Raw genomic sequence first — 26,326 nt, 5'->3', positions numbered from 1 at the left:
CAAGTAACGCATTCTGGAGATAAACCCCAAGGAAGCAGAAGAAGCAACATCTTATAGGTGACACGCAGAGGTAAAAACAGGCTTTCTCTGGGTCAGCATTGGTCTGGTCAGTGCTCATAGGCAGGGGCGTATCTGGACTCCGGCGGTAGGGGGGGCCAGAGCCAGAGAGAGGGGGCACATTTTAGCGCCCCCCCCCCCGCCGCCGCCGCCCCCACCGCCGAGCCCCCACCGCCACCAATGACTTAGTCTCTCCACCCCCCTCCCGCCGCCAACCCTCCCCCGCTGCCGTTCTTACTTTTGCTGGCGGGGGACCCCAACCCCCGCCAGCCGCGGTCTGCTTCCACCTGCCGCTGCCTTCAAAACTTCTTCTTCAGCCGGCGGGGGACCCCAAACCCCCGCCAGCCGCCCCGCGCTGTTTAAAATTCATCTTCGGCCTCCGTGGCCGTGCTGCTGGGATAGGCGGCGCTGTTGAAATCCACTTCGGAGTCTGACGTCGCAGCACGTACAACGTACAACGACGTCAGACTCCTCTTCATGTTCAAGTATACAGCGCTGCATATGTCTAGTAGCGCTTTAGAAATGATAAGTAGTAGTAGTTAGCAGCATTGCACCCCAAAATATTTATAATGAGTTGTTATTTCAGCTGTTTAGCATCTAGAAAGGATTTTAGCTGATCTGGTGAGTAAAAAACACATTTTGTCATACCCATCTTTACTATACATTTGCATGGATAAGCTAAAAAAAAAAGGATCCCCCCACCTCCAATGTCCTTTTCTTCATAGCTAAAAATAATTTCCTTTTTTGTTGGGTTTGTTTTGTTACATCAGGGAATATCCAAACTTTTTCACCTCCAAAAAGAGTAATTGCATTCTTAAAGTAAAGTCTCATTATGGAGTTTAAATCCTGCTCAAATACAAGTGACACAATTAACGTAGATCTTTCTGATGAAGAGTCTAAAGATTGTTCCAGTAGTGCTGAAATATTATTCAAATTCAAATCAATATTTGTTTTTATTGCGTCTCCCGTTTTTCCTTCATCTCTCCTGGAATTTAGAATGTAGTAAACTTTACTTAAAGGAGGAATTGCTTCAAGAGGTAATTTCAAATTCTCATTCAAATATCTTTTAAATAATTCAATTGGAGTATTTCCAGGGAGTTTAGGGAAATTCAAAAGTCGTAAATTCAACCGTCGGTTAAAGTTTTCTATCTGTTCAGTTTTCCGGTGCAGATCTACACTGTCCTTTATAGTTTGAACTTTAAATTGTTGCAATTGTTCAACATCATATTGTAGGTCTTTTACTTTTACCGCTATTTCTTGTTTAACCGATTCTACTGTGGATTTTAATTCTTCAGACAGCAATTTCACCTGATGCCTTTTGTAAAGTTGAATCCATTTTACTCAACTTCAGCCATATCGTCTCTAGGTTTACCTCCGGTATTTTCTCCGAGGTTTTTATCTCAGACCTTGGCTGCGCTAGTCCCTCACTCGGTGGCACGCCCGCCATATTTCCGTCAGCTTGCTGAGACATCTCTAGGGCAGCCGTCGTCGCCGGGCACGGAGGAGACAGCAATGCTGGAAGTGTAAGGGAAATTTCCTCACACTGCGGGGATTCTCCTTCTCTGAATATCCCCGCTAAGGGTTCCATTTTCCCTGGTGTTTGGGGTGTCGTTGTGAGGAAATGCTCAATGCGTGACTGAATCGGCGAGGAGGTTGAGGTGGGCGGGGGAACCAGTCTCACCGTCCCCTTACGCTTAGTATGCGGCATAGTTCTCAGGAAAATCCATGTTAGAATTCAGCTTCAGCAGAGCGTTTCTCTCAACTTCCGACTACGCCACCATCTTGTCACGCCCCCTTACCTCGAAAGGTTTAGCATGTTAAGGGCTTATTGCCCTTTACTAAGGGTTTATTTATTTATTTGTTGCATTTGTATCCCACATTTTCCCACCTATTTGTAGGCTCAATGTGGCTTACATAGTATCGGAGAGGCGTTTGCAGACTCCGGTGTGAACAAATACAAAGTGATGTTGTGGTAAGATAAAGTTCATGTGGCACATCCACATTAGGGCATCGTATAGCAGAAGAGTTGTGATATGTCCATTACGTACTTTATTTTTGTTGTGTTGCAGAGATCAGGCATTTATGTTGGATCAGTAGGGTGTGCCTTTTTAAACAGGTTAGTGTGCGCTAATGGAATTAGCATACACCAAATGCTAAGAAGCTCATTTTATACCTATGGGTTTCTTGGCATTTAGGGGTCCTTTTTCCAAGCTGTGGTAAAAAGGGCCTGGCCCTTGCGGCGGGGACCATTTTTGCTGTGGGCTGAGGCCCTTTTTACCGCAGTGGGTAAAAAAGCCTGAAAATAATCATGGCCATGAGAGAGGGAGCAATTACCGCCACCTATTGAGGTGGCTGTAAGGGCTCCTGAGCTAACTCAGTGGTACCTGGGTAGCATGTGATGCTGCCTGATTACCACCGGGTTAGCGCTGTGCTAAAAAATACGGGCCAATTTTCCCTAGTGTGGGAAATGGGTGTGCACCGGGGCTGGAATGACCTCCAGCACCTGCATTTTTTGTAACTGGAGATGGTCACACATTATATACAGGTACTTTCTCTGTTCCTAGAGGACTCACAGTCTAAGGGGCCCTTTCACTAAGGCGCGTAAGTGCCTACGTGTGTCCAACGTGTGTCGAATTGGAACTACCGCCCAACTAACAGTGCTCCGGGTGGTAACTGCATTTTTGACGCGCGTCCAAAACGTGGTAGAAAATACCTGGCGGTAATCAGCAGTTTACGCATGCTGATGATTACCACCGGTTTGCGTGTGAGACCTTACTGCTAACTCAATGGGTGGCGGTAAGGTCTCAGGCCGAAAATGAACACACGCTGGTTTTAATTATGCAGCAGGTCCATTTCCCCCCCCCCCCCCCCCCCCCCCCCCCCCCGCTGAAAAACGGACCTGCGTGCGTCGAAAACATGCGCCTACACCAGCGCAGGCCATTTTTTAGCACAACCGGAAAAAAAGCATTTTGGGGGGGCCAAAAATGGACATGCGGCAAAATTAAAACCAGCATGCGTTTGTACCTGGTCTAGTGGAGAGAAATGACTTGCCCAGGATCATAAGGAGCTGTAGTGGGAATTGAACCTGGCTCCCAGATTCTCAGCCCATTGCATTGGCCATTAGGCTACTCCTCCATTCTAGAGCCCTGGCATTCTTTACAAGGGCAGGGATGAGGTATGAATAATGAGAGAGGGACCTAAAGGTAGCTTCAGATTAGCATACGGGTTGGGCTTTCTGCTGCTTTGTAAAATGTCCCCCTAGTGTGCGCTAATTCCATTAGTGTATGCTAAGCTTTAATAAAAGAGTCCCTAACAGGCAGATGATCAAAAACAAATCTCGGCGCTAGAGGCTGCTAGCGCCATAATAGCACCGGCGTTTGCTAGCGCCCATGATCAGAGCCCTCGAGCGCGTGAAACAATGCACTCGAGGGCTCTTTGCGCAAGTAGCATGCTAATGCATGCTAAACAGGGCTTAGCACATTCATCGCCAATGATCAGCGGTCAGCGCGCCAAAATTTGGGTCGCTGGCTGCGGCAAACCCTACGCCAGCTCCAAGCTAGCATTAGGGTTTGCAGATCATTGGGGAGGAATGGTGAGCCCTGTCCTCCCAATGATCCCATCCCCCCAGGTTCAGGGAGGTCTGGAGATCCGGTGGGTCTCCAGCCCCCCCCCCCAAACCTCCAGAAAATGGTCCCTGGTGGTCCAGTGGCCGCTTAAAAAGTGTCCGTTAAAAAGAACCCCCTCCTGGCCCCCCTACCTTAGTTGGAGGAGGGAGGTAGCCTGCCTCCCTCCTCTCCCTTGGGTTGACGCTGCCGCAAAATGGCGGCGCCCAGCCCCTCCCAGTGCATCCTGGGATGCGCTGGGCGGGGCTAAAGACCATATAAGGGAATCGCTGCTCTGTGATGGTTTGATTAGATTTGTGTGCTTTGGTCTTATGCATGAGGGATCACCCTAGAAAAAAAACAAACATGCAAAAAGTCAAAATCCCTGTGGGCTTTGCTTGGATGCTTTATGGGTCCTACTCTTTTTTGCAAACGAGTGTGTTGCATTTTGGGTATTTCACATTAAAGCAGTACCAAATAGATCTAGAACCTGTTAACTGATTTTTGTGTTCTCCTAGGCTGGTGTTGTGGCTTTTGCAGCTGTCCGGCTGGTTCTGCATCTGAGTTGGCTTCAGTAATGTTTCAGTCATCTTACTGTGGCTTTTTTCAGGGCTAAAACACTGGTCAAACAAACCTAGATGCAGTACCAGTCGGACAGCTGCAAAAACTGATTAGTGATTATAGGGAAGGGAAATGGGACTTCATATACTGCCTTTCTAAGGTTTTTGCAACTACATTCAAAGCGGTTTACATATATTCAGGTACTTATTTTGTACCAGGGACAGGGGCAATGGAGGGTTAAGTGACTTGCCCAGAGTCACAAGGAGCTGCAGTGGGAATCGCACTCAGTTCCCCAGGATCAAAGTCCACTGCACTAACCACTAGACTACTCCTCCACTTGTTAGTCCACTTGAATACATAGAAATAAAGGAAAGTAAATAAAAACAACCACAAAAGAATGAATATAAGATGACTCTTTGGTATTGACAACACACATTTTGATTAGCTTTCAGGAGCTAGTATCTCTGAGGAAGGGGGTATGTATGGCCGAAAAATATTTTTTTATTTTCGGAGGCGCGTATCAGATGTGCACTAAGTTGCATTTGGTGCACGTAGGTCATTACCGCCCGATTACTGCATGAGACTTTACCGCTAGGTTAATGGCTGACGGTAAGGTCGCAGACCCAAAATGGACACGCAGCAATTTTGATTTTGCCGCACATCCATTTTTGGCAAAACTTTTAAAAGGTTTCTTTACAAGCTTGCCAAGTTTGTTTGATGTATAAATTTGAAAAATTAATTAAAAAATAAAAATAAAAATAAAATTTTTAAAAGGGGCTTTTTTACAGGCGCGCTGAAAAATGGATCGGCGTTGGCCCAAAACCCGTGCCTACACTACCGCAAGCCATTTTTCAGCGTACCTTAGTAAAAGGACCCCTAAGTTAGTCCTATAACAAGGTATCACTTTATATTCTCTTTTTGGCTTTAGTAATTAACCTTTATTTCTATATTTTAAAGTAAAACGCCTAGGAAACCTGCAGTATGTATGGATTGCTTTGTACATGAGAGACTGGGAGGCTGATAGAACTGATTCAGTTGCACCCTGTGAGCCCATGGTCTTGACTGATAAGGTGCCTTGTGCCTCCTGTCTTACAGATGGTTCATTCACCATTCATCCTACTGTCCCTTGTCCTGTTTGCAATTCCTCTCGAAGCAGTATGGAAACTGAAGAACAACAGTAAGTAACTTACATCTCCTCCAATCCTCTTGTGCTATAGGTAAAAGTATAAAATGACATCTCACCAGGTCACTTTAGAAATTCAATTCCACATCTTGTTTAACAATGTTAAAAACTGCATTAGATCCTTCCTAAGCTGAGGATCTTTGGGATCCTGTTTACTAAGGTGCGCTAGACTTTTTAGCGCTTGCTAACCATGCAGATACCCATAGAAATATTATGGGCATCGACACGGTTAGCGTGCACTAATGTTTAGCGCATGCTGAAAATGCTAACGCACCTCTAGAGAGGTTTAGTAAACAGGGCTCTAGCCCCCAGATTCTATATTGTGCGTTTAGATTTAGGCGCCGAGATTGGCATGGATTCTATAACACCACTTGTAACTTAATTGGCTTAACAAGCTACCGAGCGCTGATATCAGCACTTAACAAGCAATAATGAGCACTAATTGGCACTTAAAATTTAGGCACAAAACTCGCTAAGTGTATTCTGTCATGATGTGCATCCAACTTCTAACGTGCGCAGGCAAAAAGGAGCATGGTTATGGGTGGGGAAATGGGCATTCTGAAATTTAGGCGCCTTGTTATAGAATATGGCCCAGTGTACCTAAATCTGTGCGCTGGGATTTACGCCATGTTTTAGTTGGTGTAAATGGATGCATGTAGATTTAGGTGCTAAAATATCAACTCAGCATCCTATATAATAATTCTCACCACCAACGTTCTAATGTGGGACTGCCTGTGTCCGTGGCTCCTGGAGTTGCTGAGCTAGGCTCCGTAGCCAGAATGATGTCACTCACAGCTGATTCCCAGGCAGGGGGAGGAGTAGGGAAACACACGTGTTTCCCTACTCCTCCCCCTGCCTGGGAATCAGCTGTCAGTGCACCGCTCCCTGCCACTTCAGAGCAAGTGGCAGGGAGTGGCACATGAAAAAACTACAAGCGCGGCACCACAGACCCCCCCCCTGGCGCATCACCCAAGCCCCCCCGGCACATCAAACACCCCCTCCCCCCCCCGCGCACATCAACCCCCTTGCCACCTGCAGCTGCCACTGGTAACGCTGTCTGGCCGCTGCTGCTTCTCCTGTTGAGCAGCAGCGGCCACTACAAAAAGAAAAAAAAACATAAATGTTTTTAAACCCAGCCCAAATCATTCGCAAATGCTCAAGTCTTAAAACGCAGTCTCTGCAGCCACTCCTCCTCTCACCTCCGCGTCACTGCCACTGGAGTAAGACCCCGGAGGAGCGCAGCGACGTGACAGGCGAGAGGAGGAGCGGCTGCAGAGACTGCGTTTCAAGACTCGGGCATTTGTGAATGATTTGGGCTGGGTTTAAAAACATTTATCACTTTTTTTCTTTTTGTACCGGCCGCTGCTGCTCAACAGGAGAAGCAACAGCGGCCGGACAGTGTTACCACTGGCAGCTGCGGGTGGCGAGGGGGTTTGATGCGCCGGGGGGGGGGGGGGGGGAGTGGAGGGTCGCTGGACATGGGTAGCTGGAGGGGGGAGGGGAGGGTCGCTGGACATGGATGGCTGGAGGGGGGGCAGGGGAGAGGGAGGTGGGGAGGGGGTCCTGAGACCAGAGAGGTGGGGGTGGGGAGGGGGACTGCGAGAGGGGGGGTGGGGGCTCACACTCACTCACTCACTGTCTCTCACATACACTCTCTCTGACACACTCCCTGTCTATCACACTCTATCTCTCTGTCACACACACACAGTCTCACACACACAGACACAAACACTCTGTCTCTCACACACTCTCTCTCACACAAACACACACACACGCTGTCTCTGTCTCTCTCTCATTTTCTCTCTGACACACACACTCCATCTCTCACACACACACTCTCTCTCAAACATACACACTCCGAGAAAAACCTTGCTAGCGCCCGTTTCATTTGTGTCAGAAGCGGGCCTTTTTTACTAGTATTCTATAATTGGCACCTAAATCTAGATGCCGATTGTAGAATACACTAAGTCGGCACTGATTTCAGCGCCAATTTTTTAGGTGCCATGTATAGAATCTCCTCCTTGGTGTCTTACATTATTTGTAATGTTAATGTGTGTATGTGATTGTGTGTGTGTGTATGAGATATATATCTTTTTTTCACTTTTTCTTTAAATTTGTATTGATTTTTACATAAGACATATAACATGGTAGGAACATAAAAGCAAACTGCGGAGCTTGATGAGCATTTCTGACTGGACTGCAAAGATGCATCAGATAATTGAAGGGGAGCACTTTTGGGCATCTTTACAAAACAGTCTAGTTGAATGGTGTAAGCATTGGAAACTATTGATTGATAATCTAGGTACATTGAGGTGGCAGTAAGAGCTCCCACGCTAACCTGGCGAAAACTGGGCAGCATACAGCACTGTCCGATTACCGCTGGGTACACTCTGGCGCAACAAAAATAAAAATATTTTTGTAGCGCTGGATATGACGCGTGATGGGGGTAGGAACTACTGCTGGGCTGCTGCAGTAGCCCGGCAGTACTTCCATTTTAGCGAGCGGTAAGCCCATGATTGGCTTACCACCGCTTTATAAAAGGACCCCTAAGTGACTTGCTCTAGGACACACAATGAGTGCTGAGTTGGAGATCAAACCAAGGTGTCCATGCTCCCAGCACTAGGCTCTGATGGTAATAGCTCTCTGCTAGCCATACATGATAATACTTTGTGCTGGTGAGCCCTTCTCCATGTTCTCCTCAATGAAGAGAAAAGCACAGAATGACCCCTCACCTCTGATTTGTAACTCCTCTCCTCAGCTTATGTTGTAGATATCGACATGTCAAGACGAGAGAGACCGATTCAAACTGTTATACTCAAGTGTGAAGCATCTGAAAAGCAAAAAAACTCCAATATCCACTGGGAGCAAAGCTTGAACCATGATAAATCAAATTCCAAGTCCCGTAAGACAGTTGGATATGGCACAGAGCACCAAGCCCATGTCAATGACTTCCTGGATGGGGGCAACTTCACTTGCCGGAATGAGAAACGAGAAGTCTTACACTACAGCAATCTGTTAATAAATGAGATCATCGACATAAGAGGAGCTAACTCTAAACAAATTCTCAAAGAGTTTTTAGGTATTAATTGATCTTATCAACGCTTACTAAAAGAGCTGTTTTATTTATTTCTGAAATGAAATGGAATTTCCCCGCAAAATGCTGGGTTTTTTTTTTTTTCTCCTGTTTCATTTTATGAAAATAATGTGTGCTATGTTGCAAGTATTAGGCACTATTTACAAAAACAAAATAAACAAACATTTGAAAGCTCAATTTGGGCCTAGCAAAGCAGTTTTCTAGTTTAAAAATGGACATTATCAGACACTCTCCCCCCCCCCCCCCTCTCTCTCTCCGTCTTGTTTCATTATTCTTTCTCTTGATCTCTATCCAGAAAACCTGAAACAAACTGCAAAACAAAAAGGAAAATACATGACAAGTTGACTGAGTTTCATTGAAATCTGAGGTTTTGGTTGGCCTTGGTCAATTACTTTTAATCAAACTGTTGTTAAATAATTGCTAAGGCTGTTCTTTGACATGTGTGATCTCTCTCCCGCAATCTCTTCTCTTGCCTTCTCTTTCTCTTTCTCCCTCTTCACCTTCTTCCCCTCCAACCCTCATGGTCTCTCTCACTCTGCCTCAGACTCTTGATGACAGCCCAGAGTTTTACAATTTAATAGAACGAGATGTGCATGTACAGGAGTTATTGGAGAAATAACAGCGGAACTAGGAAGCAGAGTAAGAAGCAGTATTACAACACAAATGTAGAGAAGAAAAGAACAAGGGTTTAGATCTTCTGTTTAAAACACTTCTGGGACATCCTTCATCCCAGAAGAGTGTAGTGGGGCTCCCTCTTGATTCTGAGTGGGTTCCCTGGCAATCCAAGGGCTTTCTTTGGTACCTGGTACTTCAAAGCTCAAATCTTTCTTCTGAAACTTCTTTCTCCTCTCCACCCCTGGAATTCACGGGGACTCCTGGATGCAGCACTGTTTAGGTCCTTGGTCTTCATTCCAAGTCCTTGAAGACCACCAACAAGTCAGGTTTTTAGGATCGTCCTAACGAACACATATGAGGGATATTTGCATATAATGGAGGCAGTAGGCATGCAACTCTCTCTATTGCAAATTCATTAGGGACATCCTGACAACCTGACCGGTTGGTGGTCCTCGAGGAATGGGAGTGAAGACTCCTGGTTTAGGTAGCTTTAGCCTTTCTCCTTTTTGTACAGACTGAAACAATAAGAACAGTTTGCAACAGTGAATAGATGCAAGCAGCAGCACTGCCAAATTCCTCTGCTGGGTCCTCTGTTTTCAGTAGATTCAGATGTTTGCTTCTGAACTTAGAACTAGAGATAGGTTCCATTGTCCCAGGGTGACTTCATTGGATGAGACAGCAGTTTGCTAATCCTCCACAAAGTCACCAGCTTCCAGAAAGATGAGACATCTCCATGGGCTGTCTCCATACAGGATAAATAGAAAACACCTACTTTTCCTTCTCTCCCCTTCCAGCTATTCCCAAGGACACCTCTGCTCCCTAATGGACACACTTTGGATTCTACCATTCTGATCACTTCAGTAGGGGAGTACTACTGTTTGCGCCCTACTGTACTCATTCTTCTATGTAGATTCTATATGCTATCCAGTTGGGGAAGCAGAGGCACTAGTAAGGAAATAAGCATCCCTTTTCACAAATTAATCACCTTCCCTCACCACTTCCAAAGTTGGATTTCAGCAGCCTTGTCCCTAGGGATATTATAGTGCTGTGATCCGGAAATTTTAGCTTTCTGTCTAAAAATCATCCTCACTATTAGTGGATCAACAGTTTGTTAGACGAGAAATGTTCTATTTTCTATCAAAACTAGTTCACATTTGACAGAGCAGGGCTTGTGACTCGTCCAATGGTGTGGTATGCTTATCTTGTACCAGGGAGTGGCATCTCCCTGGTGCAAGGGAACTGATGGGGAGCTTGGTGATCTGAAAAGTAGAGAAAAGGGGTCATGAATCTCCTTTTTATGATTACAGACACAAAAACATTTTTTTATTGTGAAGCGAAGACCTACAGCGGGAACTTCACCTGTTATTGGCAAGTAACGGAAAGAAAGGAGCAACATGAAGAAATGGTTGTAATGCAAGTTGAAGAAGGGTAAGCCCGAGTTTTGTATGTCTGTGCTTCCAGGTGAAACATAGCTTTGGTATTATACCAGGAGTAGGGGACCTCGAATCCTCAAGGGCTATAAACTAGTCAGGTTTTCACACAGTTGAAGCAGTGAGCATGCAAATCTTTCTCATTCATATTCATTAGTGACATCCTGGTAACCCACATGATTTGTGGCCCTCAAGGATCTGAGCTTTTCCATCTGCATAGTACACCTTTGAGGGGAAAAGATAATTCTATTTTACTTTGGCAAGCAGGGCTAACCCTGAGGGATGCAGAATCTACTACTAATAATAATCATTTCTATAGTGCTACTAGATGTACGCAGTGCTGTACACATTATATATAGGTATTTTCTCTGTCTCTTGGGGGTTCACAATCTAAGTTTGGGGGGTTTTTTGTACCTGGGGCAATGGAGGGTGAAGTGACTTGCCCAAGGTCACAAGGAGCTGCAGTGGGAATCAAACCCAGGTTGCCAGGATCAAAGCCCACTGCATTAACCAATAGGCTACTCATCTAGGGCAAATCAACCTGCATGGGTCTTTTCCTGTTCCACACAAGGGCATTTAACTTCTACTCCAGCTGCCTGACTCCTCCCCCCACCCATAAGAGCAATACCTCCTGGCTGCACCCTCCATTGCACTGGGAGAAGGAGGGCTACACTTCATATGTTTGTCTCCTCAGTCTGGCTTCAATCTGAAGTCTGAACACACGATGTCAATAGATTCTCTGAAAGTATCGGATCTCCTTGTAGTTCTAATTCGAGTGAAGCCAGCAGGGTTAAGACAGTCTTCTCCTGCTGATAGGAAAGATTCATGCTGGGAAGGCGAGAGGACAAGCAAAGGATCCTGGGTGAGGAAAAAGCTGGAAAAAGGTGGGGGCAGGGAGCATCAAATCAGAGATGGCCTTTCTGGCAAGGCAATGGACTCTTCATTGTACTTTGCTATACTGAACAAAGATAGAGAGATGGCAAATCCTTCTTCATAAACTCTATGGTTTGGTTAGTGGTATATTTTTTAAAACTTATTAATAATGATTTCTTTTTGTGGTGGGGACTGAGAGAATAGTTTTGTGATGTTATAGAGTTGTTCCATATCCAAAGAACATATGCAATAGCGGGACAATCATTTAACTCTGTAATGAGGATCAAAGAATTACTTAGTAACATAGTAAATGATGACAAATAAAGATCTGTATGGTCCATCCAGTCTGCCCAACAACAAGATAAACTCGTTTTACATGGTATGTAATACTTTATATGTATACCTGAGTTTGATTTGTCCCTACCATTCTTAGGGCACAGACTGTAGAAGTCTGCCCAGCACTCTTCCTGTACTAAAAGTTCTGAAGCTAAAGTCGAAGCCCCTTAAAATTTTCACTTCAGCCCATCCCTATCTATTCAGTCACGATCAGGGCGTAGACTGTAGAAGTCTGCCCAGCACTGGTTTTGCTTCCCAATTACTAGTGTTGCCACCCAATCTCTGCTAAGATTCCGTGGATCCATTCCTTCTAAACAGGATTTCATTGTGTTTATCTCATGCATGTTTGAATTTCATTACTGTTTTCATCTCCACCACCTCCCGCAGGAGGGTAATCCATGTATCCACCACCCTTTCCATGAAAAAGTACTTCCTGACATTACTCCTGAGTCTGCCCCCCTTCAACCTCAATTCATGTCCTTTAGCTCTATTACATTGTGAAATACCCTGCAAGTGCTTTAATCATTTCAGGGGGGGGGGGGGGGGAATCAAGTAGCTCCATAGCAGAGGGGTACGCTGCCACGTGGAGGGTCCAGGTCAGCTCCTCTGTGAAGTCTTCTATTCCTGGATCTGCTGGGCTGTAGATGCTTCAGTAACACTGCTCAGAGCCCCTGGGTGGTGAGGGAGGGAGAGTCCCAGCCATTACTCAATGGAGCATGTGGAAGATAATTTTATTTTTTATTTATTTTATTTGTTACATTTGTATTCCCCACCTATTTCCAGGCCCAATGTGGCTTACATTGTACCGTAAGGTGTTCACCAATTCCGGTATGAACAAATACAAAGCGATTTTGTGGTAGAACAAGGTTCATGTGTGACAGATGCGTTAGGGAATCGTAGAGGAAGAGTTATTTTATGACCATTACGAGCATTGGTTTCGTTGTGTTGTAGGGGACACCTAGTTTAATCAGGGTAAGTAGGTGCCTCTTTTATAAAGACACATATATGCCTATATATCTTTACAAAATAATAGTGATAGCTGCAGAAATTGCAACAACATTGCAGGCCTGGGCGTTTATATTTTGGTCGAGCAGGTATAAATGTCCGTGTCTAGATTATTTAAGTATGCACATAAATTAGTGATTTTAAAATCTATATGTGTACTTGTGAGCCCTGCAAACTGAATAAACCATTATTACGGTAGATTTGAGGAAAGCCACTGCTTATCCCTGGGGTTAAGTAACATGGAATCTACCAGATACTTGTGACCTGTATCGGCTGCTGCTGGAAGCAGGACATTGTGATAGACGATCCCTCGGCCTGACCCAATATGGCAACTCTTGTTCTTATGAACACCAAAACCCTGCTCCTATACACACCTACCAGCAAAGTACGCTCCATCATGTCAATCTATGTACAGTGGGGGAAATAAGTATTTGATCCCTTGCTGATTTTGTAAGTTTGCCCACTGACAAAGACATGAGCAGCCCATAATTGAAGGGTAGGTTATTGGTAACAGTGAGAGATAGCACATCACAAATTAAATCCGGAAAATCACATTGTGGAAAGTATATGAATTTATTTGCATTCTGCAGAGGGAAATAAGTATTTGATCCCCCACCAACCAGTAAGAGATCTGGCCCCTACAGACCAGGTAGATGCTCCAAATCAACTCGTTACCTGCATGACAGACAGCTGTCGGCAATGGTCACCTGTATGAAAGACACCTGTCCACAGACTCAGTGAATCAGTCAGACTCTAACCTCTGCAAAATGGCCAAGAGCAAGGAGCTGTCTAAGGATGTCAGGGACAAGATCATACACCTGCACAAGGCTGGAATGGGCTACAAAACCATCAGTAAGACGCTGGGCGAGAAGGAGACAACTGTTGGTGCCATAGTAAGAAAATGGAAGAAGTACAAAATGACTGTCAATCGACAAAGATCTGGGGCTCCACGCAAAATCTCACCTCGTGGGGTATCCTTGATCATGAGGAAGGTTAGAAATCAGCCTACAACTACAAGGGGGGAACTTGTCAATGATCTCAAGGCAGCTGGGACCACTGTCACCACGAAAACCATTGGTAACACATTACGACATAACGGATTGCAATCCTGCAGTGCCCGCAAGGTCCCCCTGCTCCGGAAGGCACATGTGACGGCCCGTCTGAAGTTTGCCAGTGAACACCTGGATGATGCCGAGAGTGATTGGGAGAAGGTGCTGTGGTCAGATGAGACAAAAATTGAGCTCTTTGGCATGAACTCAACTCGCCGTGTTTGGAGGAAGAGAAATGCTGCCTATGACCCAAAGAACACCGTCCCCACTGTCAAGCATGGAGGTGGAAATGTTATGTTTTGGGGGTGTTTCTCTGCTAAGGGCACAGGACTACTTCACCGCATCAATGGGAGAATGGATGGGGCCATGTACCGTACAATTCTGAGTGACAACCTCCTTCCCTCCGCCAGGGCCTTAAAAATGGGTCGTGGCTGGGTCTTCCAGCACGACAATGACCCAAAACATACAGCCAAGGCAACAAAGGAGTGGCTCAGGAAGAAGCACATTAGGGTCATGGAGTGGCCTAGCCAGTCACCAGACCTTAATCCCATTGAAAACTTATGGAGGGAGCTGAAGCTGCGAGTTGCCAAGCGACAGCCCAGAACTCTTAATGATTTAGAGATGATCTGCAAAGAGGAGTGGACCAAAATTCCTCCTGACATGTGTGCAAACCTCATCATCAACTACAGAAGACGTCTGACCGCTGTGCTTGCCAACAAGGGTTTTGCCACCAAGTATTAGGTCTTGTTTGCCAGAGGGATTAAATACTTATTTCCCTCTGCAGAATGCAAATAAATTCATATACTTTCCACAATGTGATTTTCCGGATTTAATTTGTGATGTGCTATCTCTCACTGTTACCAATAACCTACCCTTCAATTATGGGCTGCTCATGTCTTTGTCAGTGGGCAAACTTACAAAATCAGCAAGGGATCAAATACTTATTTCCCCCACTGTATTTGTATTTCCATTGGGATTTTATGAGGCCACATAAATGAGAAAATGACTTTATTAAATTAACCCCTTTCTGATCGAACTTGGGGTGTATATGTAACATGCTCTGAAGGGGGTCACTTTCCATGGTGTCTGTCTAAGAACATTGCAAGGTATGTGCGAAGTGAAGGGTGGGGGTTATAAAATCAGGGACATCCCTCCCAGGCAGTTGTGAATGAAGACATGTGGCACTATATGGCTCAATGGAGGCTGATTTTATTTATATATTTATTTATTTGTATTTATTAGGATTTATTTACCGCCTTTTTGAAGGAATTCACTCAAGGCAGTGTACAGTAAGAATAGATTAAACATGAGCAGTAGGCAATTAGATTGAGTCTGAAATCCACAGAAGCAAGAAGAAACTGCTGTACCAAAAACAGTTATAGGAAAAATCCTAAATGAAATATTGTTTATTTATATTCCACTTTTCTCAAAGCAGAACACATTCATAATACATTCATAACACTGCATATAAACAAATCAACTCATGACATAAACAATAACTAAAAAACAAAACAATCTAAAATCAAAACAAAGTTTTTAAAAAACCCTTCAAATTAATTAAAACACCTTGAATTAAAAATTAAAAAATAGTTTACAAGTAAAACAAAAAAAAATGTTAAAAATGGAATAAAATAAAATAAACTGGCAAAATGATATGACTTTTAAATACTTCCGTGGCATAAATGCACAGCAGGCAAGTCTCTTTCAATTGAAAGGATGAACGTGAAAGGGGGCAGGAGTAACCTAAGGCCACATTGAGCCTGCAAATAGGTGGGGGAATGTGGGATACAAATGCAATAAATAATAACTAAGGAAATATTAATTCATGGAAAGGGTGGTGGATGTGTGGAACAGCCTCCTGGTGGAGGTGGTGGAGACAAAAGACTGTATCTGATTTAAGAAAGGTTGGGACAAGTGGCATAGTGGTTAGGGTGGTGGACTTTGGTCATGGGGAACTGAGGAACTGAGTTCAATTCCCACTTCAGGCAGAGGCAGCTCCTTGTGACTCTGGGCTAACCCTCCATTGCCCCATGTAAGCCGCATTGAGCCTGCCATGAGTGGGAAAGCACGGGGGTACAAATGTAATAAAAATAAAATAGGATCTCTAAGGGAGGGGAAAGGATAGTAGATGGTATGGGTGGATAGGCCATATGGTCTTTCTCTGCTTTCATTTTTCTCTGTTTTTTTTTTTGTTACATTCGTACCCCGCACTTTCCCACTCATGGCAGGCTCAATGTGACTTACATAGGGCAATGGAGGGTTAAGTGACTTGCCCAGAGACGCAAGGAGCTGTCTGTGCCTGAAGTGGGAATCAAACTCAGTTCCTCAGCTCCCCAGGACCAAAGTCCACCACCCTAACCACTAGGCCACTCCTCATAACTCATAACTCTCTGTCATGGTCAGATATTTATTCAGTCCTAAAGCTGTGATACAATTTAATTCAGTGCACCAAAACATTTTGTAAATAAAAATGTTTTTAACTGTTTCCTAAAAATAGTGGTATCTGTCATCAGCCTAAGATATACAGGAATTTGATTCCATTTCTTGGACCAGCAATAGAAAGAGCATTGTCTAGTATCCTGAAAATGAATCTTTCTTGAGTGCTGGAATTCTTAAAAACCTGTTAATTCCCCCTACCCATGCCAGTCCTTTGTTTCAGGCTTCTTGATGACATTATCTGTGGTTCAGTTAATGAGTCTTATTGGTTGTAATGCCATTACACCTTTTTGACAGTCTATTCAATACTCTTTCACTGAAATAAAACTCACAAATGTATATATATCAATACGCTCACTGAAGTACAAAAAAACTCAAGGAGAAAAAGCCTCAAGGCAGTAGCGCATCAAGGGCAGGGCGGTGGGGGTGGTCCACCCCAGGTGCAGGCAGCAAGGGGGTGCACAGAGTAGGTGCATGGCTGTCGGTTCTGCCGGTCCCCTCCCCCATCTGGACGTTACTTCCTGTTCCGAGGCAGGACAATGAATGCCACTGGCCTCAGAACCCTTCCTCCACTTCTGTAAAACAGAATAAACTATGGTAGGATTTTCAGGGTAGAATCACTTCACAGGCATAAAAACCCCTTCGAGTATTTATTTATTTATTTGTTACATTTGTACCCCACATTTTCCCACCTATTTGCAGGCTCAATGTGGCTTACATAGTGAAATGAGGGGGGGGGGGGATTTTAATGAAGTCTTTGATACTTTGTTAGATAGATCAAATGAAGGACAGAGATCAAGAGGGACATTATGTGGCAGGCTGTGAAGATTGCGTGGGGACCTTTGAGATGGTGGATGTGTGGCGTACGTTGCATCCTCTTGAAAGAGATTATACCCACCTCTCTAGAGCACACTCCACCATGTCTCTTGTTAAAGCTTCAGTGAGACTAGCTTTCGTGGATCCTATAAACCATGTGACGTTATGAAAACATATCAACTTAACTTAAGCTTTCATGCAACTCTCATATTCCACTTGCACCGACTGTGACCAGAGTTTTGCCTGATGGGCTGTGTCAAGGTACGAATCGTGCTTCACCTTTCTGTTGCATTATTTGCTTGTAGCATCACAGTAGGGGGCTCTGAGTATTTGTGTATGTCAGTGAGCACATTAATATCCATAAGTTTGTGAGCTTTATTTCAGTGAAAGAGCATTGAATAATCTGTGTATATTATCTCTTTCCTCCACTGAAATTGTATCAACTTTGATTACACCTTGTTAATGCAGTTGATATTTTCTGATTCCAGAGTGAGAAATGTAGTGTGCTCACATCCTTCACTGGATAAGAAGAGATCAATCTATACCACAAACTGTCAGGAAATTGGGGTCTGTCTGCATGGTGAGGAAAACCAAGCAATCACGCTTGTCCTGCATGCCATTCGTGGCAGGCGATATGAAAATGCTACCACTTCAATTTTTATCCGAAACATTGGTGAGTGCAAGTTCTGTCTCTTTAATGTCTTGCAATCAGCTCCTTACAAGTGCGAAACCAGGGGCTGATTCGAGGTCATTCTTCTTCTATTTTTAGTAGTAAATGTATGTATTTATTATTTTATTTATTAGGATTTATTTACCGCCTTTTTGAAAGAATTCACTCAAGGCGATGTTTGATCTATTCTTACTGTACACCGCCTTGAGTGAATTCGTTCAAAAAGGTGGCAAATAAATCCTAATAAATAAATAATAAATAAATAAATTGTGTTGACATTGCTCATGTTTGATGAGCAATAGGCAATTACAGAAGTAAAAATATTCAAAAACAATACAAAGTATGGCATGGTATACTACTTACAATGTCAACACAATACGTAATAGAACATTTTAATTGATAGTGAAGGGTAAAGCAAAGATGAAACATATAGATAGGTAACAAAGTAGGAAGAGTTAGAAAGTAAGGTGATTGATTTAAAGAAAGTTGCTCATGAGGTCAGAGAAATGGTTAAATATTGTCTCAGCTAGGGTAGGGGTGGATAAACATGTTCTGCTGCAGTATGTGCAGCCCGTGTCACTCCTTGTGTGCGTGAGTGAGACTAACAAGTTAGTTATTTCTTCCATTGAAGGCCTGGTTGAAGAGCCAAGCTTTCACCTGCCTCCTGAAGTAGAGAGTCTTGTGTTAAATGGAGCCTTTCAGGCATTGCATTCCAGAGTGTGGGGGCTACTCCAGAGAAGGCTTGCTTGCGGGTATGACTTTGTGTAAAGTCTTTTGGAGAGGGTGCAGTTAGTGAAAGTCCTTGGGAGGACCTTAGTGTCCTTGGTGGTGTGTGGAGGATCATCCTACTTTTCAGGTACTCAGGGCCATTTTCTTTCAGGCATTTCCTTAAATGCCTGAATTAGTTTAGTTTCAATGACTTGATATAACACTTTTCAATGTACAAAACTCTACCAATACATGCAACTTAGCTCAGTGTTAGATGAGGAGAAGATTACATGTCTGTACCCATGTTCATTACCAATCCCAACTCAGAGAACATCTCACAAGGCTACATATCCTGTTAGTACAGGCTATGCCAATCTTTTTCTTCTTCGGGAAAGAAACCTGAGAAAGAAAAAGTGAACACACTCCAAAGTCAGGAGCCTCTGGCTGGCTAACAAACTTCTACCGGCCTGGGGACAAGAGAGTGACACAGTCAAGTCACTAAACTCAACCTAATCCATGCTTTCCCAGGCCTGGATACAGCATCAGGACCTTTGTTCTGCATTGGTGATTGCCTATGTCCCCTCTTTCATCTTGGTAATGTGAATCATGTTGGGAAAATGCCTGGCAATGTCTCTGCTATAAATCAGTGGCCTCAAGGTCTTACAAAAGCTTTGATCACAGGTCTCTGTTTAACTCTGGTAACTTATTTGTTATAATTTGATAATACAGGGGCACAGTTTTGTACAGCTTTAGTAGAGCATCTGGGAATGTTCACCATGGGGAGAAGAGTCAGGTGTGACGCAATCTCCAAGCGTAAATGCTTAGCATGGCAGCAAATGTCCGTATTGGAAACAGGAAAGGACAAAAGAATAAATTTGGAGTTATAGATCTGAAGGCAGAACAAGGCAATTAGATCATTCACCCTTTCCCGAACAATGTTAGATCATTTCAAGTTGTGGTTGTGTAATGGTGCATCATAGAGTAAGAACAGGTACTAGAGGAACTGGAAAACTGGGAATATCTTTAAACCTTTTAAAACTAATTATAAGAGTGTGTGACTATGACTTCATGGCTATGCAACCTTCTGAGAGTGCACCTTGCCTCTAGAATTAAGCTCTAGAATTTGTTGCCAGAGAATGTGGTAAAAGCAGTTAGCATAGCAGGGTTTAGAAAAGGTTGGCTGAGCTTAATGGATCATTGTTCTGACCCAACACAGCAGTTCTTAGGGTTCATTATGCTGATTTCACACTTGCCGCTGTTCTCTGTAAGTCTGGTATTTTATTCTTTGTATATAAGAAATTAAGGGGGGGTCTTTTACTAAGATGTACCCACGTTTTTGGCGTGTGCTAAAATTATAGGCGCACTAAACATTAGAGACGCCAGTGCAATCCTATGGGCGTCTCTAATGTTTAGCGTGCCCACAATTTTAGCATGCGCTAAAAATGTGAGCGCGCCTTAGTAAAAGACGCCCTAAATGCTCCACTGTGATAGCTTTTGGCCTTGCAGGCAGTATATAAGAATAAGATTAAATAACTAAATAACATTTCCCAAGCCATCTTGTAGATTTCACTCCTCTTGTAGATCAGTCTGCCTTGTGACTTAAGGCCAAGCCTCTCCTTCCATTCTGTAGCTATGGAGGAAAACAAAGTTTAGTGAAACCAGCCCTTTTAATCCACCTTGTATGGGGTCTGGAAAGCATCAGCCAGCCTGGTGCAACCAGTTCAGGTGGTTTTGAAACCTAGAGAGAAAGTTATTTATGTCAGGAACAGATAAAGGATGCCTTATTGCATTGGATGGTGCTGTTGCCATGAGTCCCCTCATTCACCTTCCTATTCTGCATGGCTAATAACATTATTTAGACTTTTCCTCTAGGATGTGGACGAGCAGCAGAAAGCTGTAACAGCTCTGTTTCTTCCATTCACAGTGAAACCTGATCCACCCCAAAACCTCAGCATCTTCTTGTGCAAAAAATCAGTCACACTGCAGTGGGAGTATCCTGAGTCCTGGAGCACACAACACACTTTTTTCCCGCTAACCTTTAAGGTCAGGGTGGAAGAAACAGGAAAACCGCAGAAGAGAAGTACCCATGGAGGCAGTCAACGAAAGCGGAGCACAGAGAAAGTGGTAAGGGTCACAGCTTGTCTTGTTTGATTGTTATAGGAAGGGTGGCAATGGCGGCTTAGAGGTGGCTTGAATTCTCTAATACTGTGAGAATCTTTAGTAAACACCACTGGCCCACTCATGCCCCTCCCATGGCCACACCCCCTTTTCCCTTGCACGCAAAAAAATGTATAGAATAGCACCTAGAAAGATGCACTTGTAAATCCAAATTGTTGCTGATTAGTGACAATAGTTGATCGCTAGCACCCAATTATTGGCTCAATACTCAATGAAACTGCACGCACAAAGTGGGCACATTGCCCAAATTTGCACGTGCAATTTTAAGGACCATTTATAAAATTCCCCTGTAAGTGGACTGTGCCTAGAGCACTCAGCGAACACTTACAAATGTACATTCACCTGCATAAGGGCTACTTATGCACAAATGATGCTTACATTTAGGTGCGGAAGTTATAGAGTGAGGGGGATAGTGGTGATATTTGGCTCCTATATGTATATCTATGCAGTGTAATTTGTATTTATTTATTTATAGAATTGATTGATTTATTTATTTATCGTGAACATTTATATCCCACATATTCCCACCAAGGCGGGCTCTATATGGCGTACAATGTAGGAGAAAGTACATCAGAATAGCAGTAGTGCAATGCTGAAGAGAGGGGGGAGAAGAGAAAAAAAAGGTAGAGGAGGGGAGGGAGGGAGGGAGGGAAAAAACTGAAGGGGAATGGAAGGCGGAGATGCAAGAGTCAAGCTGCTGAGGAGAATGAACAATCACAGAGGTAGGTCTTCAGAGATTTCTTGAATAGGCTGTGATCAGTAGTCTCTTTTAACGCTGATGGGAGAGCATTCCAATAACGAGGGTACAGGAAGCAAAATGAAAAGGCAAAGAGCAGCTTGTATCCTAAGTTCTTGCAGGCAGGGTAGTGGAGATTGAGGTAGGTGCGGGATGATTACAGTAATTCACAAGAATTGCTTAAGAAACATGGAGGCAGGATTTATTTACTGACTTTTTGAAGGAATTCACTCAAGGAGGTATACAGCAAGAATAAGTCAAACATAAGAAATAGACAATTACAGCAGTAAAATTATTAAAATAATACAAAGTACGGCATAACATACTACTTACAATGTCAACACAATACACAATGAAACATTTTTAATAGGGTGTAAGCAAGGATGGAACATATAGAGAGGTAAGAAAGAGTAACAGGAGTCAGAAAATAAGGGGACTAATTTAAAGAAAGTTGCTCATGGTGTCAGAACGGTGCTTCAATATTATGTCAGGTAGGTTAGGAGTAGATAAACATGTTCTGCTATGGTATGTGCAGCAGGTGTCACTCCTTGTGTGTGTGTGTGTGTGTGTGTGTGTGTGTGTCTGTGTCTGTGTCTGTGTCTGTGTGTGTCTGTGTGTGTAGCAAGTTAGTTACTTCTTCAGCATTCGATATCAAAATCTGGCCTCCCAGACACTGGGATAAGATCGGCTGTCACCATGCCTCCTCGAGGCATTACTTATACAATTGCCCCCTAGTGCTGCAGTTGTTAGACAGATTTTCTGCGTCACTATCCAGATAGGGCTGCTGAAAATCCCTGGCTAGGAAAGTTATACATTTAGCAGCAGGTGGAAGACTGAATGCAAATAATGACACAAAACTAAAAACATCAATTGTATTTCTCTCTCATTCTGTGTTGCTTCCTATCCAAAGCAAAATAAGATGCAAAGGATCACTTTTAAAATGCCATAGACAGCATTAGTTTTAAATGCCAGCCACAGCTGTTTAGCTTGAATACTAATTTAACAAGATAGATATGCTTGTAAGTGTTTGGACAAAACTTACACCAACTACAGAGCTGGTGTGTGTGTCTAAGTTCCAGTGATATCAGAATGTGCAACTTTCTTCAAATTAGCCACCTTATTCTCTAACTCCTCTTACCTATCTATATGTTCCATCTTTGCTTACTCCCTATTAAAATGTTTTATTACATATTGTGTTGGCATTGTAAGCAGTATTTTATTTATTTAGATTTTGCTCACACCTTTTTTCAGTAGTAGCTCAAGGTGAGTTACATTCAGGTACACTGGATATTTCTGTGTCCCAGGAGGGCTCACAATCTAAGTTTGTACCTGAGGCAATGGAGGGTTAAGTGACTTGCCCAAGATCACAAGGAGCAGCAGTGGGATTTGAACCAGCCACCGCTGGATTGCAAGACCAGTGCTCTAACCACTAGGCCACTCCTCCACATAGTATACTATGCCATACTTTGTATTGTTATTTGAATATTTCTACTGCCGTAATTGTCTATTGCTTATGTTTGGTTTAGTCTTACTGTACACCACCTTGAGTGAATTCTTTCAAAAAGGCGGTAAATGAATCCTAATAAATAAAATAAATAAACTTATGGTGTTCTGTAAATTACATGCACAACTGCTCACTCCTCACATGCTCTGCTCAGATATTGCAACTGAGTACACCCACCTGCAAACTACAATCTTTGGGGTCCCTCTACTAGGCTGCAGTAAGCACTCATGTGTGCTTAATGTGGTTAAAATGCAGTACCATGGGGCGCAATCAGGCATCTCATGGTGGTTTTATTTTGCTGCACATCCATTTTCAGCAAAAAATTTTAAAAAGGCATTTTTTACAGGTGCACTGAAAAATGATTCTGTGTGTACCCAAAACATGCGTCTATACAACCGCAGGCCATTTTTCAATGCGCCTTTGTAAAAGAGCTCCTTACCTTAATCCTTAAATGTAAGTGCCTAGATCAGCTTATGTGTCTTCTGCAAGATGTATCAGTAGATGGCGCTGCCTCCTCAGGGTTCGCTGCATGACATGTGTCATGCAGGTGGTGGGGTTGAGGAGATTAGTCTAATGTTCCTTACTGCTTGTATCTAAAACCTCCTTCAGTATTTTGTTTTTCCATTTCTATAGCAATATTACAATGTTGACAACACCAGTTTGACTCTGGACCAGTGGAACTCTAGGAAAACATACCACGTTCAGGCCAAGGATTGTTATGGGGATTCTTTCTGGAGCAACTGGAGTAGCTTCGAGCATCCCATGTAAGTAGGTGCTGACATTTCAAAATGATTGGGGAGCCAAATGCAATATAAGTTACCCTTCCCTAGGCATAATGTAGGAGCTTCCTCAATATTGGAGGTGCTCAGTGCCACTGGCACAAAAGGAGAGTTTTGAATTTCACTCATGATTAGTGAGGTAGCTAATCTAGGAAATACCATTGCAGTCAGGCTGGAGGTGATCCTGACTGGGTTTGAGGTTTGCCCCAAATTTAGTCACATGCAACCTACTTTGAATTTGATAAGAATGGCTCAGATTTATGGGAGAATCCACAGAGTCAAAATATTTGAAGCTGATACTCCTCCCTTAGATATTTGTGCCAAGCTGCAATTATTTACATCAAAAATTATCCCAGTGCATCTAAACCAGCTACACCTTTTTTTTTACATTTGTACCCCACGCTTTCCTACTTGTGGCAGGCTCAATGTGGCAATGGAGTGTTAAGTGACTTGCCCAGAGTCACAAGGAGCTGCCTGTGCCTGAAGTGGGAATCAAACTCAGGTCCTCAGGACCAAAGTCCACCACTCTAACCACTAGGCCACTCCTCCACTAGACACTTGGAGATCAGAGTGGAGAAACAACAAGAGGATGGGATGTATCTCATCTTGTATTATATTGTATTACTCGATGTATTTTCCGCTTTTAACCTGAAGGATACAAGAAGGCTTATTTTCGAAAGAGAAGGGCGCCCATCTTTCAACACAAATCGGGAGATGGGCATCCTTCTTCCAGGGTCGCCCAAATCGGCATAATTGAAAGCCGATTTTGGGCATCCCCAACTGCTTTCCATCGCGGGGACAACCAAAGTTCCCATGTCGTAAGCATAGCAAAGGCGGGACTGAGGTGTGCTTAACACATGGGCGTCCTCGGCTGATAATGGAAAAAAGAAGGGCGTCTCTGACGAGCACTTGGCCGACTTTACTTGGTCCTTTTTTTCTTGTGACCAAGGCTCAAAAAGGTGCCCGAACTGATCAGATGACCACCGGAGGGAATCGGGATGACCTCCCTTTACTCCCCCAGTGGTCACTAACCCCCTCCCACCCTAAAAAGAACTTTTAAAATATTTTTTTTGCCAGCCTCTATGCCAGCCTTAAATATCATACCCAGCTCCCTGACAGCAGTATGCAGATCCCTGGAGCAGTTTTTAGGGGTACTGCAGTGCACTTCAGGCAGGCGGATCCAGGCCCATCCCCCCCCCCACCTGTTACACTTGTGGTGGTAAATGTGAGTCCTCTAAAACCCACCACAAACCCACTGTACCCACATGTAGGTGCCCCCCTTCACTCCTTAGGGCTATGGTAGTGTTGTACAGTTGTGGAGAGTGGGTTTTGGGGTGGTTTGGGGGGTTCAGCACCCAAGGTAAGGGAGCTGTGCACCTGGGAGCAATTTCTGAAGTCCACTGCAGTGCCCCCTTAGGGTGCCCGGTTGGTTCCTGGCATGTCAGGGGGACCAGTGCACTACAAATGCTGGCTCCTCCCATGACCAAATGACTTGGATTTGGTCATTTCTGAGATGGGCGTCCTCGGTTTCCATTATCGCCGAAAACCGGGGACGACCATCTCTAAGGATGACCATCTCGAAGGTCGACCTAAATGTTAAGTTTTGGGGGTCCCCGACCATATTATTGAAACAAAAGATGGACGCACATCTTGTTTCGATAATATGGGTTTCCCCGCCCCTTCGCCGGGACGTCCTGCGAGGATGTCCTCAGGAAAGCTTGGGCACCCCTTTCGATTATGCCCCTCCAGGTGTTTTACAAAAAAGATTAACTTCTCATTAGAAGGAATTTACAACATCTTCATACTAAAAACAAATAGCAAATAATATTCAATTGCATCTTCCATGTTTTCTTTCTACCCATGACAGACATCAGGAGAAGCCTGGGAAGATGAAGTCCAACGTGGCAAGGGAAAGAACATGCTGAAGAGGATATCGGCATAGCCCTGTTAATTTAGGTCATGTGATATGCTGACACTGTTTCACGTGACTCAGTAAATCTGGATCATATAGTAGTCTGTGGGCAAATACCACACATTCTCCAGCTTTATGGTAGACAGATTCCTCGCTCGAACACGGCATATCTATTTGTCATTTTTTTTTCTCTTTTGGAATTGAACTTTTCACCCACAGTTTTCAAAGTCTGGAACTTTTGTACCCTATTCTGTAACATATTTATTGAGGTTTATTTACCTCCTTTGTTATTAAGGTGTAACGGATGTTGGGTGGGTCCCCGATCTGCTTGTAATATCCAGATAATACAGCATTAACAGGGGAGTACTTAGAGCTTCCTAAATAGAGGCAATAAGTGCTCCCACATTATTTTTTTGCAGGTGCCGCATGCTAATGGGAGCATTAGCACACAACCTGCAAAAAAAAAAAGTTCGACATTAACGTTGTGGTAAATTTGGGCTTAGCGGAAGAGAAAGTCCTGCCTTAGAATGCACTAAGCCCAGACTTCACCACATCCTTTGTAAAAGGGCCTGGTCACACTGTATAAAAGAGGTCTTTTACTAAGGTCTGCTAACATTTTTAGCTCAAGCTAAAAATCAGCTGGCGCTAAATGCTGAGATGCCCATAGGACTATAATGGGCGTCTCAGCGTTTAGCGCCAGATGACTTTTAGCGTGAGTTAAAAACACTAGTGTACCTTAGTACAAGATCCCCCAAAATGCATTAATGTGTGTTAGAACATGG

General features: G+C 43.8%; 1 protein-coding gene across 1 annotated transcript; it reads left to right on the top strand.

Moving 5' to 3' along the window:
• Positions 1–26,108, top strand: IL12B (interleukin 12B). The gene is made up of 8 exons (XM_030212784.1): positions 1–70; positions 5,316–5,397; positions 8,162–8,482; positions 10,420–10,540; positions 17,546–17,730; positions 20,360–20,559; positions 23,487–23,617; positions 25,500–26,108. The coding sequence occupies exons 2-8, from the start codon at positions 5,316–5,318 to the stop codon at positions 25,555–25,557; spliced, it is 1,098 nt and encodes a 365-aa protein (XP_030068644.1). The 5' UTR covers positions 1–70; the 3' UTR covers positions 25,558–26,108.
• Positions 26,109–26,326: the final 218 nt, after the last annotated feature.

This window comes from Microcaecilia unicolor, chromosome 8 (assembly GCF_901765095.1).
Source record: "Microcaecilia unicolor chromosome 8, aMicUni1.1, whole genome shotgun sequence".
Taxonomy (NCBI): Eukaryota; Metazoa; Chordata; class Amphibia; order Gymnophiona; family Siphonopidae; genus Microcaecilia; species Microcaecilia unicolor.
Note: the sequence above shows the minus strand (reverse complement) of the source record. Positions and strands in the feature narration are given on the sequence as shown.

Excerpts from the sequence above, each read along its gene's own strand:
- IL12B (XM_030212784.1), top strand. The coding sequence starts at position 5,316 with ATGGTTCATTCACCATTCATCCTACTGTCCCTTGTCCTGTTTGCAATT. Across the intron at positions 17,731-20,359 it reads AATTTTTATCCGAAACATTG|TGAAACCTGATCCACCCCAA; the intron begins GTGAGTGCAAGT and ends TTCCATTCACAG. Across the intron at positions 23,618-25,499 it reads AGTAGCTTCGAGCATCCCAT|ACATCAGGAGAAGCCTGGGA; the intron begins GTAAGTAGGTGC and ends TACCCATGACAG.